This window comes from Pygocentrus nattereri, chromosome 11, assembly GCF_015220715.1.
Source record: "Pygocentrus nattereri isolate fPygNat1 chromosome 11, fPygNat1.pri, whole genome shotgun sequence".
NCBI classification, from domain to species: Eukaryota; Metazoa; Chordata; class Actinopteri; order Characiformes; family Serrasalmidae; genus Pygocentrus; species Pygocentrus nattereri.
The window spans coordinates 24,011,807-24,027,167 of NC_051221.1; the positions used below are offsets into that span (position 1 = coordinate 24,011,807).

At 39.4% G+C, this 15,361-nt stretch overlaps 1 protein-coding gene across 1 annotated transcript; it reads left to right on the plus strand.

The window, feature by feature from the left end:
• Positions 1–80: 80 nt before the first annotated feature.
• Positions 81–9,536, plus strand: amfra (autocrine motility factor receptor a). Its single transcript, XM_017700049.2, has 13 exons — positions 81–1,108; positions 1,210–1,302; positions 1,599–1,763; positions 2,010–2,162; positions 2,929–2,969; positions 3,120–3,252; positions 4,459–4,592; positions 4,725–4,835; positions 5,081–5,271; positions 5,389–5,492; positions 5,609–5,743; positions 6,534–6,724; positions 7,056–9,536. Exons 1-13 carry the CDS (start codon positions 854–856, stop codon positions 7,252–7,254), a joined length of 1,905 nt encoding a protein of 634 aa, XP_017555538.1. The 5' UTR covers positions 81–853; the 3' UTR covers positions 7,255–9,536.
• The last annotated feature ends 5,825 nt before the right edge of the window (positions 9,537–15,361 follow it).

The window sequence follows — 15,361 nt, forward strand, 5'->3', positions numbered from 1 at the left end:
TTGTGAAGTTTGATCTGAAAGCCAAGTGACACGCAGCTCTACGTTCTTGCGTAACCAGCGGAAGAAGCTTTCGTGACGTCAGCAGCGCCGGAAAAGGTAAGAGAGACAGAGAGAAGGTCCGAGAAACAACTGGAAGAGAAATAACCCGCAGACAGGCAAAGAGGCAGACGAACAGACAGCTACCAGAGAGCTCGGCCCACAGCTCACAGCCCGAAAGTCTTCCCCGAAGACCGGTGTGAACAGCGGGTCCTCTGTCCGACCAGCAGTGTTTATTAATCCGCTTAAAAACACGTTAACGCCGCTGAGCTGGAGCGGCTAGCGAGCGGGGCGCTTAGCCTGACGGCAGCTAACCAAACAACACGGACTCCAACCTAGCGCGGAACGGTCAACGGAACCGGTACTGAAACCAACAAGTGTTGACATGTAGTGATGGGCTTTAAAGCGGACAGGCGCTGGAAAATGAATGTGGGTTTGTTCCGCGTATTTGCGAGCGAGCCCGTCGTTTGCACGTAGACTTGTTGACCTGCAGTTGGACGAGGCGGACGGACAGAACGCGCTAGCTGACTGGCTAGGCGTCTGACTAGCATAGCTTTCCGTCACCTGACATGGTGAAGTGGATTCATGTAGTTCAGTGACTTAGGATCGTGAGACTAAAGTGCAAAAAAGAAATCTGTGAACAGTTGTATTATTCTCCCTTTTCGGCGTGGCAGGCCAGCCGGTCTGGGTTTCGTGCCGTGACCCTAATCCTAAAGCTTGTCACGAGAGGAGAGCTCAGTTTTCCCCATCTTTGTTCAGTAAACATAAAAGAAAGTTGCATTTGGAAGTGACTCCTTGCACACTGGACGGTGCCGCTATGCCTCTGTTGTTTTTGGAGAGGTTTCCCTGGCCTAGCCTGCAGACCTACACTGCGCTCAGCGCGGTCCTGCTGGCCGGGTCGATCCTAAGTGCCTACACAGCCGTAACGCAGCCCGAATCTTCTTCGCCTTCAACGACAGAAGACGCTCGGAGCGCCTCCATCGAGGACATTAAAGAGGAACAAGCCGATCGCTTTGAAAATGTTGCCTCCAGTGTACTGCTGTATCTCATATCGGACAGCTTATTTGTTTGGGTATGTGTATTGGTCTGTCTTTGAATGCGTTTCTTTGCTTTCTTTCTGCCTCGGTCATAAACAGGGGGCTAAATACATACTGAACTGTCCATCTTCCTCAGGTGATGGTGAACACCGCTTGTTGTATCCTCATGCTCATCGCAAAGATGATCCAGTGCGTAATTTTTGGCCCACTGCGGGTCAGCGAGAAACAGGTAGGCGCGAAACCCCATCTGCATAGCATAGTACTTGTGGGAATGTGGGTGCCCAGTTATGAATAATGTGAACGTATTGGTAGTAATGAAGCCAGAGTTGTGTTAGGCCTAATGAAAATGTTATTGTATACGCTGAAGTAGGTAGCTTGCATTATTTGCTTCTACCTACATCCTGATGTCCAATTATCTAGAGATGGAGCCTTTGTGCTGGGAAATTTATACTTTGGAGAGGGTTTAGAAACAGCCTTTGTTCTTACTTGACCTCCCATGCCTCTTTGTTTGTTTTGTCCCAACAGCATTTAAAGGACAAGTTCTGGAACTTCATCTTCTATAAATTCATCTTTATTTTTGGGGTGCTGAATGTGCAGACAGTGGAGGAGGTAGTGCTATGGTGTTTGTGGTTCGCTGTGCTCATCTTTCTCCATCTCATGGTTCAGCTCTGTAAAGATCGGTTTGAATATGTGAGTAACTCTAGAATCACTTTGAAATGATGGCTGGCTGGAAATACCTTTCAGAATGTGTTGGAAAAGTTAGTTTCCTTTGGACTCAATTTAAACTGCAGTGTTTTAGAAACTTTTGCTCAAACACCTGTATGAAATTATTTGGCACAGGAGTTGCAAAACCTGTGCTGCTCTTGTTCAGTTTTATTTGGCATCATGAAGTCAACAGAAACGTGCCTGATCTGTCATTCTGTTTCTGTTTCTTAGCTTTCTTTCTCACCAACAACTCCCATGAGCAGTCATGTGCGAGTACTGGTCCTGCTTGTGTCCATGCTGCTCTGCTGTGGAGTCCTAGCTACTCTCTGTGGCTTGGTTGGACATCTTCATGGCATGCATACGGTTGCATTTATGGCAGCTGAGGTAGGGACTCTCTTCTAAGATCCTCTGTGATGCTATAATGCTGTAATGTACACTATACTTCCAAAAATATTCACTCACCCATCTAATTTATTGAATTCCGGTGTTCCAATCACTTCCATGGCCACAGGTATATAACACCAAGCTCCTAGGCATGCAGACTGCTTCTACAAACATTTGTGAAAGAATGGGTCGCTCTCAGGAGCTCAGTGAATTCCAGCATGGTACCGTGAAAGGATGTCACGTGTGCAAAAAGTCCAGACATAACTTCCTCACTACTAAATATTCCACTGACACAACTGTGACAAGTGACCGAGTGGGGTCAGCGGATGCTGAGGTGCATAGTGCGCAGAGGTCGCCAGCTTTATGCAGAGTCAATCATTACAAACCTCCAAACTTTATGTGGCCCTCACATTAGCTCAAGAACAGCGTAGAGAGCTTCATGGAATGGGTTTCCATGGCCAAGCAGCTGCATCCAAGCCTTACATCACCAAATACAATGCAAAGCGTCAAATGCAGTGGTGTAAAGCACCACCACTGGACTCTAGAGTATAAACACACTTCTAACCCTTGTAGAAAACCTTTACAGATGAGTTGAAGCTGTTATGATGTCAGCCCACCCTTTGCAGCTATATTAAACCCTATGGATTAAGATGGGATCTCACTCAATTTCATATACGTGTGAAGCCAGACGAGCTAATACTTTTGGAAATATAGTGTGCAAAGTCGTTTTTATACATAAAAACCTTAATCTTTGTCTGTTTTCCAGTGTTTACTTGTTACGGTGCGCACTGGACATGTTATCATGAGGTAAGTATTTTGTCAGTGCAGTATCCATTACGAGCATACCGTTTACGTTATATTATTTGTAGACTAAGAAATCTGAGCTGTGTAGCTCTGTCTCAGGTTTCTCTGCATGCAGAGAAATACATTGCTGAGGTCTTGGTACTGTTTTTGTAGGTACTCTATTCACTTGTGGGACCTGAATCATGAAGGGACTTGGGAGAGCAAAGGCTCATATGTCTACTACACAGATTTTGTTATGGAGCTTGCCCTCCTCTGCCTTGATCTGATGCATCACATCCACATGCTGGTGAGTGACATGTTCAGTGATGTGAAAGCAGTTAATTTTGTAGAATGCTAAGCATTATGACTTAAATGTATTCATAGTCTGACGATCATAGATTAGATTAAGAGTAAGACGCATCTAGTGACATTCAACATCTGCGCGAAGCTGTTGTGTAATGACATCTTAATGTGCTATGAAGTCCAGTTGTCCATGGTACTGTCCATAAGGCTGCATGACACACAAGTTTGCTAGTGTTAGTTTTGATTTACCTTTATGAGTGATGACGACTGTTGGATTAAGAATTGATATGACCAGCATATGTGTCTTATAGCAAGGCAGTACCCTACAGTAGGGTTACTCATTATTTCAAAGACAACATCATAAAATAGAATGTATGATGAACTAATGTGTATATTAAATTCATGCACACACTCTTGGGCAAAAAAGAGCCCAGCCCAAAACGGGAAAATGTTAAGCTTCATTGGTCTCAATGACAAATCATAAAGCAAATAGATCAAGTAACTTAATTTGGGATAGTTTTTCCTTTGATTTTGTTAAAGATTTGTATGTGCAGCCTTTTACAGAAATAAGAGTCAGTATTTTTCGACTCAACACTGATAACAGTAGGAAAACATTCCCAAGCTAGTTTGTGTAAAGAATATAAATCTGCACTCTGATCAGTGAAAAACATTTTATTTTGGGCTAGACCTATTTTTTTGTCCAGGGGTGTGTGTGCATGTTTATACATAAATTTAGTAATTTCATCAGTTTGTTAAGACAAAGGCCATTACAATGCACTGTTGGAACTGCTCTTTAAAAAGACTGCTCTTAAGTGCTCCAACTTTATCTTTGCTTAGAAGAGTTAGAGGCTGATGTAATTGGACAGATTAGAGTCATGTGCTAGTCTGAGCCAAAGGGCTGAATTGGCTAACTTCATAAATGGCCTCTAACTGAGCAGATATGGCTTACAATTATGGCCTTGTTTTCATGTATGATAGTAATTCTTTTTCAGCTAAGTTATAAGCATAAACCGTTTATGTGGCATATACCACATGCATATCACTGTATTTTCTTTTCTTAGCCTTAGGGTTGGATTTTTATGGATATTCTGAAAGGGCTGTTGCATTATTTATTTTTTTTCCCTTTCACTTTTCTCAGTTTGTGCACATGCTGCACATGCCTTTTCAGTGATATGAAAAGTGACATGTGACCTCTGATCTCTCCTCTTAGCTCTTTGGGAATATCTGGCTCTCCATGGCGAGTCTGGTGATTTTTATGCAGCTGCGCTATCTCTTCCATGAGGTGCAGCGGAGAATCCGTCGTCACAAGAACTACTTGCGTGTCATTGACAACATGGAGTCCAGGTCAGGATGGCATTTTGTTTCGTAAGCGTGATGTAATCTGTGCTGTTTTCCATTTGGAAAAATAATGGCATGAACACAAATTGATCATCCTTGAGCTAAGTTGTGTGTTTTCCCTTTTTCGTTTTTGTGTAGATTTGCAGTAGCAACCCCTGATGAGCTGGTTGCCAATAACGATGACTGTGCAATCTGTTGGGATTCAATGACCTCAGCAAGGAAACTACCCTGTGGACACCTCTTCCACAAGTAAGCCATATGCAGCATTGAAGGGAGTTAAAATAGTGGTGGCTTATACAGTGTGTTTTCCTACAGTGATGATATGGTGTGTAATCCACATGACAGAACATACTTGTTGTAATTTGTGTTTTCTTGAAGCTTATTTTTGAACTAATGGAATGTTGATCCAACAGTTTTGTGTTTATGCTTGTATGCATTTTGTCTTTCTTATGTACAATGGGTTCATCTATCTATATTGCTTTGTGTATGTCCAGTTCTTGCCTGCGCTCATGGCTGGAGCAGGATACCTCTTGTCCAACATGTCGTATGTCGCTGAACATCAATGAAGGTGGGAGAGAGAGGGAGGAGGGCCAGAGAGCACCAATGGATGACAACATGGCTGCAGGTCCTGGGGCTGATGCCAGACCGCACCTCAACCAACATAACCACTTCTTTCACTTTGATGGTAAAAGCAGTCGCTCATGCCAGTTTTGATCATTAAAACAAAACGAAATGTACAGAATATTTGCCTGTTTTTGGCTTGCTGTCCACCTGGACAAACATTGTTTCTGATGTTTTCTAGGCTCCCGAATTGCTAGTTGGCTCCCAAGCTTTTCTGTGGAGGTCATGCATACTCCCAACATCCTGAGCATTGCACAGGCCAACAACTCTCAGCTCAACGCGATGGTGAGACATCACACTTGAATAGTCGCAGTCATATTATGACTTCTATCATCTTCAACCTGTTAAAGCTCTGATTGATTAAGGTATTTGTTCCACCTGTTGTTGCTTGGTTCCTTTAGGCGCATCAGATCCAGGAGATGTTTCCCCAGGTTCCTTACCACCTGGTTCTACAGGATCTGCAGCTCACTCGTTCTGTGGAAGTCACCACTGACAACATCCTGGAGGGCAGGATCCAGGTGCCCTTCCCTGCTCAGGTAATCACACATACACATTTGCTGTACATTTTTATTAGCCAAGTTTGCAGTATAAACAGCATTAGTTGCTCTTTATTTTGCCCAGCTGGCATTTAACAATTTGTAATTGATTATTTTTAAAATAATGTGAATCAAATAACATGCTACATTGAAAGTAAGAAGCAACCGGCTGTAGATTTTGTTGTATGTGTAGTGGTAGTATACAAACACAGCGCAAGTTACTCATTGCCTTGTCATTTATGTCTTAAAATTGCAAAATAAATGTGCCATAATAAAAGTAAAATTGCTGATTTACTTATTTTGTTTTTTGAGCAAACATCTATACACTCCTCTCTTGGCTGATTCTTATGTGAATTCCTTATAATAAATATTTTGTGCAGAAGGCCCTGTGTATGGTGGATTTAAGAATATGCTACCAACTTTCCTTCATCCACATGAACTGACCATGTATCCGTGTCACCGTATATTTACAGTTTTCTTTCTTAGTTGGAGGGATGCATTTTTTTTTTATTTGTTCAAGAACTTTTAGCTACCCCCAGTTTCAAACAGATCAGTTTTTTTTTGTTTAATAATGATAATAGTTGAACTGAGGAGAGGAGTTGACTGTATCATCTGTCACATGCCAGAATAATGAGGTGTGATCAAGTGCTAACAAAGGCATAAATTACACTGGAGAGAGAATAAGACCTAAATAACTGCACCCCAAGCAGTTACCACAATGTGGTGGTGTACTACCATATAAGACATCACTTATATCTTAGAATTTATCTGTTTATAATGTTGCTTTCAGCCTTTGGAGCGTACACTCTTACAAGTGAACCCTGCCCCAGAGGAGCCAGCGGGAGCCAGCGGAGGTCCAGAAGTCTCTGCTGCAGAGACGGAGGACTTTGAGGTCCGGGGCAGTCGCTTCTCGAAGTCTGCAGAAGAGAGACAGAGGATGCTGTTGCAGAGGAAGGAGGAGCTGTTACAGAGAGCGCGCAGGTCTGATTGTAGTCTTTAATGGTTTCATTATTCACTTATTTACATTGACTATTTATCCAGTAACTACTATGAATTATTTAGTATCTATTAAATTATGTAGTTATGAGTTATATGTGTATGAACGAAACCAAACTCTTAATAAACAGAACTGTTATGAACTGTTATTTACTGTGTTACATTACTTAAGCAGCTGATGTAGCCAGGTTCCTGGAGATTCATGGATTGTCTTAATTCCATTGTAATTTAAGTTTGGCGTCTTTAATGCCAAAATAATTGTATGCTGTCTTTAGCACTTTACTTTCTTAATTTTGCTTCACCTTCTTTCTGTCAGACGCTACCTGAACAAAAGTTCTGGAGAAGAAGGAGCTTCATCCTTTGCTGCTGCTGCAGCTGTTGACCCTGAGAGTGATGATACTGTGCCCTCTCTGGAAGATGAACGTTCCAGCTCGGACTCTATGACCGTGCGTCGCAGGATGCTAGCAGCTGCAGCTGAGCGTCGCATGCAGAGACAGCCAGACGCACCCCTCTGAGGCAGGACAGCCCATATGTGCACATCCAGCTATGCCCCCTCCTGACCTTCCCATGGCTGTTTCTGTGACGACAGGGATGTATCTTCTGGTCACTCTCATTTTAAGTCAGGCAAAATTGTGCATGACACTTGCCTGTGTTGTGAAACAGCTGTGTCTAACAGGTATCTCTAGCAGCTCGGGTGTGTTTCAGATAAGTTTCTGTGTCTGCTCAGTCTTAATCCTTATCTATTGCACAGTGTTCACATATGACACCAGCTTGGCTGTGCTCTGCGGAAAAGTCTATGCATGTGTCATTTTTACCTTAAGTCTCTCATCTGTCTGAAGAACAATGGGCATGTCACTGTAGTTCGTAAAGGAACCTGTTTAACCTTGGGACAGAATTACAAATCTGAATCCTGTTGTTTCTTTTTAGAGTCCTTTTTAGTGTTTTAAAATGGGGTGTCAGAAGATGATGTGGCACGAGCATCATTCATTGAAGGTCCATTCAGGACCATATCAGTGCAAGCATACTTTTTATTGACTTTAGTTTGGGAGTGTGGTGTGCTAGTTTTGATTATTTTAATCTAAATGCTAACATTTTAGTACCTTAGTTAAGCATGGGCTGTGGCCAGTGATCAGCTACGTGCATTCTTAAGTGATCTGTTGCTCCATCTACACGAGCAGATATTTTTCTGGCTTTGATGAAATTTCATGGAAAAAATTCTGGGCAAAAGTTGAGGCGTAATTTGCTTCATGGTTTTTGTTTCACAATATCTGACAGTGCGGTATAGTGCTGTAGACCTTGGTGTATCTTTTTAAAGCAATCAGAGACTGCTCAAATGATTTGAATGCCTGTCATCTGATCCCAGTCCATGTTTATGGGGTTGTGAAGATGACAAACTGGCAGTTGTAGCCAGCTGAGGCCCATAGCCTCAACTAGCTTTGTTCAGCGTCTCACTGGAAAAGTGTGCAAACAAAATTGGAGAGAGGGTATACATGTTTGTCTAATCATTTCTCGTCCGTGTTTTTACACTATGCTAATATTTCTACTTTCATATTTGCATTCGGTTGTCTTCGATGGTTATTACTGTAGACGTGATGGGTGGAATGTTACCGTGTGCCATGTTAGTGCTCTGTTTTGTGGTACATGTAGAGAGAAAGTGAGGTGCACACAGTTGATTAGGGTGTTTTGGGAGATATGAGTAAAGATGGAAAACAGGAAAGCTGTAGTGTGTACATATATATTAACTCAGTTTTGAGTTATACTTTGATTGCTTTATGTTTGGCAGATTTCTAATTCAACATGCCACAAAGCTTTCTTTTTTGCTTGTAATTTTGGAGCATTTGTTTAATTATTTTAATTAATGTATTTTAAGCAACACAGAACCTTAAGTTAAATCAAACTGAAGGTTTACTGTAGGGTCATTTTGCATGCCAGCAGTCACAGCGTTCGGCAGTTCTGCAGTCTGACTTTTGGAGTGCAGCTGAAGGCAGAAAGTGTCCCAGTGTTAATAATAATAATAATAATAATAATAATAATAATAATAATAACTTGTTTTTAAGCTGACCTTTGGAGTGAACAATAATATTTACAAGGTGGTGCAAGGTGCTAGTAGCAAGCTATTAACCAGATATCCCCAACTAGAAAAGCGTTGATACTACAGCATTTTTTTTTTTCGACCTTGGTTAAGAGTTGGAGGACTTTAAACTGCTCTTGTCTATGTAGTGATGTGCTGTCACTACTGTTTTACACTGTGAACCTATTTTATCTGATGTTTTTCTCTTAGAGTTTCATAAATACCAACTATTTTATGTTCTGTCTTTCTTTTATGGTCTGCCTCTCTCTATGCATGAAGTCACTGTTTGTGATGTATCTGTCTTATATTTCCTAACCAAGTATTCCCAAAGACTGTGCTACAGGTGATTGATTGTTACCTGAGGTTGGAGATTGTGATAAGTATTCTTAACATATACAGCTTTTTCTTTAACCTTGGGTCAGTTCTGGGGCTCTGTGGTGTGGTTACACAGCTGCACCTTAGATCAGTATTTCTGTAACTGATTTATATGATTCACTTTATGACAATTAACAAAAATGTGATTCCCTTCTGGCTGTGTATTCTAAATCTGAATGAACTCTCTGAATGCTTTTTGTATACATGATTTTTTCATTTGTGCCTAAATTCAACAGTGGATCGAGGATTGTTTGAATTGTGTAAATAATTTTGTAAGAAAGACTGTATAATAAATGTGAAATGACCCTGTACAAAATAAAATTCAGAGCTACTATAGAGGCTTTTAATGAAGTCTCGTGTGTCATTATCAAGTCATTGCCTGTCATTCGTGCCTAGCAAACTTGTCTTTATGAAATAATGTACAGAAACTTGTCATACCTCGACAACATGAAGATCAATTTAAGTTCCAGGATGAATAACCTTTCTAAAAAGCTGCTGAATCTAAATATAATGCCTGTGTTATCCTGAACAGGCTTGAGAGGAATCTTTTCTTGAAACATACTATGTTTTTAAGCTACACATTTTATGGTCTTTAAAGTGCATCTACTTCACCTGGAGAAAAGAAAATGGCATGATTACTTATTAGTATTTGCAGGTCATCAGGATCAATCATAGAAACATCTGGTGGCTCCAGTGTAGAATTACATTTCCATGAACAGGCTTGATAAGTCCTCTTTCTAGAAGAGTTGATATACTGCATAAAATGTTAAGTAAATAAAGTTATCACCTGGCCTGATGGCATTCTGTGAACTTCAGAACACCTGCTGCTTGAACCTATAGATGTTGACTTAGGATCAGATGAGTACTGATTTCTGCCCTTCTACAAAGCAATAATGGCAGGTGAAAACAGCCTAGTTAATATATTTAATATCACTCTTCTGTTGTAAGAATTGTCCAGGTGTGCTTTTCCGTGCAGTAAGAGTATCCAGGTATGTTTTCCATGAGTTATGTAATTTTTTCTAATGAAATGATGATTTCATACTTGCAGGTAATGTTGCTCGTTTGAAGAAATAGTGCTTGAAATAAGCTATTATCTGCTAGTGGAACAATTATTATTATTACTATTATTTTTGTTTACAGAAAAAAATATCAGATATACTATATGTTGACACCAGACCTTCAACCCTTTCTGTGTTGGACATCCCTTTCCAAAACCATGAGTATGGGCATTAATATCACTCTTCACTCTTCTAGGAAGGCTTTCCCCAAGATTTTGGAGTGTGCCTGTGGGATTTTGTGTCCATTCAGGCAAAAGAGCATTTGTGAGGTCAGACACTGATGTTGGTCAAGAAGGCCTGGCTCAATGTTCCAGCCCAGCAGGTGTTCAGTGGACTCAAAGTTGGATGTATACAATTATCTAAAATGTCTTTGTATGTTGTAACATTACCAGTAATGTAATTTATGTTGTTACCCTGCAATGAAGCTAAGAACGTGAGCTCCAGATCATTATCCCTCCTCCACCAAACTTTACTGTTGGTGCTATGTGTTCTGGTAGTTAGTGGTTCAGATTCATCCATTAGACTGGCATTGTATGACAGTGCCATGTTTAAAGTCAGTGAGCTCTTCAGTACAATGCATTCTACTACCAGTGTTTGTCTATGAAGAGTGAATGTCTATGTGCCTGATTTTTATACACCTGAAATACCAGCTTTTTTTCTGTAGAGTACATTGACTAGCAAGGTGATTCTGTATTCTACCAATTTTGTTTCCCTTTTAAGGTGAACTGCAACATTTTGTCATTAATTTCTGGATAGTTAAAAGATACTGAACAAGAATAACAACAGCAATTTTATATTGAATATTTTAACAAAATTACTTCTCAGCAGAGTCCTTATAAATATATAAATCTAGAGGCCAGGATGTTGTTGACTCACTTAATCAGGGCCATTAAACAGGTTTACTTTCTTTATTTTAATTTTTGAACTGCTTTCAAAACATTTTGGAATGTTTCGGCAGATTAAGGAAGTAAGGTGACAGCTTCTGTTTTTACTGATGTGTCCTAAAAAAACACTTCCTGGAAGTATATCTAATCTGTTTAATCTATTTCATCTTTTTAAGTCCTGTACATTTGGATTAGTCAGTTACATACGCCCAACACAAGCTTAATCCAGTTCTCTAAAACACAGTATCCTCCTAACCATATGTGCATGTTTAAGATTAATCTTTGGCACCTCACTGTGTATACTGGTTTTCTCCCAATAGGCTTAAGGAAGGAATGGCGTAATCTAGCTGCATGATTGCTTTTGGGGTGTAGAATGCAGTAATGCCTCATACATAAGATCAGACTTTTTGACCCACTTTGTTATCCTTGTAACAGGATACTGATTACTTTTTCCAGGAACTGTATATAAGTTAGTGATCCTGTGTGTGTCTGTTCACAGTATTGTTATCTCTGATGAAAAAAAAACAACAACAAGAACATATAGTGTCTTAGTCACCAAAACAGCTTGAGTGTTCCTTGGTCTAAATTCTCTGGAACTGTACAGGAGGGATGGAACAGCATTCTTCAAAAAGATATTCACTCAATCGATATTTTGATGATAATGATGGAGACGACCACCTAACATGTCAGTCTAAAATCTCCCATAAGTAAACAATTAGGTTGAGACCTGGTGGCTGCGAAGTCATAGCATTTAATTTATATAATTTTCATACTCATCGAACCATTAAGCCCTTGTGCACTGTGGATGGTGGCATTTGAACTCCTGAAAGTGACCACTCTCATCAAAATAGAAATGTTTCACTACAGAAGCAATTAGTCTGAGTAACTACTTGTATTGATTTGCAGTGACTCGCTATAGGAGTCAAGCATTCAGGCCTGTACGGCACATATAAAAGAATTAAGGTCAACTAGGCCATTGCTGCAGCTGGAACAAAGCATATTTCCAAAACGGTAACCTTCCAGGAGAAGGAAAAACATACTTTACTTTTAATGCAAGGCGATGTAACCATTGTAATGTTACTTGGGTATCCCAAGTCATTTTGGACCATTTCATTTCATCTATTTATCATGAAATTTATACACAGTGTGAAGGACCAGAGTGATACATACATATATATCCTGCACAAAGGTTTTAGGCAGTTTTAGGCACCTAAGCGAACAGTTTATAATCATTTATAGCTGATTCTGGATTTCTCTTTAATGCCCACATTTATGGTATAAGATGTTGGGAGTAGGTTTTAACCAACATATGTATCACAGTAATATATGTGTATTGTAATGTATATGTATATGTATTTTCACATTACATATATATAAGAAAAGGAAAAATACAATATATTGTAAAGAATTGTGTTCCTTTGGAAACATAAAAGTAATCATTTAGAATGGCTAAACTTTCACCACTCACTGTCACTGTAAAAAAAACAATCATAAGTTTGAATTGAAAATGTCAGGATTCTGTCACATTCATTTCTATAGCAGTAATCGTGGTATAATAATAATCCAGAGCTTTTCTTCCTAACAATGACCACAAACATGCAGATGGTCAGCAAAACTGCACCACAAACATATTTTCACTGAATATAATAAAATATACTAGTGAGTCAGGATAAAGAGTTTCCTCCATCAGACAGAGCCCTGAGTAGGCTTCACTCCCTCCAGCCCGTGCTGTGTTTAATGATGATGGCCAATAGAGGGCGATACAGATCCATACATGGTGATTACAGGTGCAGGAATTTAGCCAAGCTAAATGGGCAGAGCAGGCCAGTGCTGTACTGCAAAAGTGCTCAGGATGGACTTTCTGAGATAAAAAAGGAGTGAGAGTAAACAAATGTAGAAGACGTCACACTACCTATATCCTCCAGTCTAAGGATTGTAAATATTTATAGCAACATAACACAAATAATGGCAAGTATCATTTTGCTTTTTCGTAAGGCTACAATCTTTTTTTGTAACTTCATAATAAAGAATGGAGCAGCCATGCGTCAGTGCATTTTCTACTGTATAGTATGAGTACCACGTAAATACAGTGGAAAGCTGCATTGCTATAGTTAATTGATTTTGCTATGGTTCAATTCAATTTGCATTGTTCACAGATCTATTTTGTGAGCACAAGTAAGTAAAATACATACATACATACACACAGTCCAAGGCATAGATACTCAGTGACTGCAAAACAATGCAAACATTGATCATTTCACACACACACACACACACACACACACACACACACACACACACACACACACACACACACACACACACACACACACACACACACACACAGCTTATCCTTCTGGGTCACAGGGGGTGCTGGAGCCTATCCAGAAGGCAAGAAACACCCTGGACATGTCACCAGTCCATCACAGGGTAGACACACAGGTATATACAATCTAGTTCATACATGTGTTTTGTTAATTTTGAATTTCATAAAATTGTTTATTTTTTAGTCGGTAGCCATTGTGGATTTTAAACTCTTAATCAGAAAGTTTGAAAACTTGAAAAATTGTAAGCTTTTTCATATCTTCCATTGTTCTATCTACGGATAATTTAAACATACTCATAAACTGATAATAAGAAGTATGTAGTAAAAAAAGAGGCTCCACTTTTTTGATTGCAGCATATCTCCTGCTCTCCATGACACATGAATTTATATTAAGGTATGTATACTGTATTTTCTTGTTTTTATTCATTGCTTCCTTATACCTTCACTGTGTCCTACATCAAGAAGCCTATTGATTAGTTTCAATATCTAAGACAATACTTATAAAAGAGACTGCATCAATAAATTCAACATCAATACACAGTCAAGAGAGAAATTTTAGGAGCCTATTGCTAATCCTGGTGCAATATTAGATTGTACTTTTTCCTTTTTCCATTTTATTTTAAAACAGGGACCAACTTCATGAACAATATATATATATATATATATATATATATATATATATATATATATATATATATATATATATGCCATCTGGGCTTTGATATGTTCAGTAAATATTAATTAAAATGCCTAAAAAAGGAGAAGAGTCTCACACACACACACACACACACACACACACACACACACACACACACACACACACACGCACACACACACACACACACACACACACACACACACACACACACACACACACAGAGTGAGAGAGAATGAGAGAGAGGGAGGGAGAGAGAGAGAATCAAATTAACAGTCTCATTGCTTGTTTTAGCCAATCAATATGGACATACTGTTAAAAGGGCTGATGTGTAGTAACTAATATTTGCAATTCAAATGAAAGTGGACATCATCTGGATGCATTGGAAATCTATATCATTTAGTCCCTGCTTTTCATATGCATGTATTATATCTGCCACTTCCATTGATTTCCTATTACTTTTACATCCACAATGACGAGTTAAAAGGTTTAAAGTGCTGAAATGTATCATGACGAGTATGACTTTGGGTGCTGTTGAACCACAAATGCAAACGTGTTTGATACAAACCACTGTGGAAACCTTATTAACACAGCCTTCACTTCTTTTAATGTGATAAAACAGTGGTCTCTTTACTCGCTTCACTTGTAATGTTTGCAATTATCTTCTTACTCCAAATTGTAGACTGTCCACGTTTAGTGCAAATAAAGACTGACCAAGGACAAAAGATAGATTTTATACAAGGTTAAGTGTTTTACTCTCATCTGCATGTTACACATAATGGTTTTCTTCACTTCCCTTGAAGATCAGGAGAGCAGTTTAATTGTTTAATCAATAATCATTTTATCCAGCTTTCTGCACTTGAAATAGACAAGCTTACAGTAAATTACAATATTAGCAACAGGATAACGAGACGTGTTAGGATGACATGTCCAAGAACCTAAACTAACTACACCCTTAAAAAGGGGGGGGTCTTCAAGGGTGCTTTACATAGATCCACGACAACTCGAGGAACTATTTCAATTCGTAAATTATTCATTGCATGGCTAAAGGTTCTTGAAGTATATCTGTATACCTGTGTTTCTTTAAAGAACATTTTAATGGGGCAGAGGGAACATGTCTCTACTTTTTGAAATTATGTGTAATTCTGGGGGTTTTTGTCAACTGAGCTGCAACACAGCTGTCAGAAGTCAATCATTTCATGTCCATTCATTACAGTTTAAAACTCTGACTAAACTCATGATGGATTGTTGAT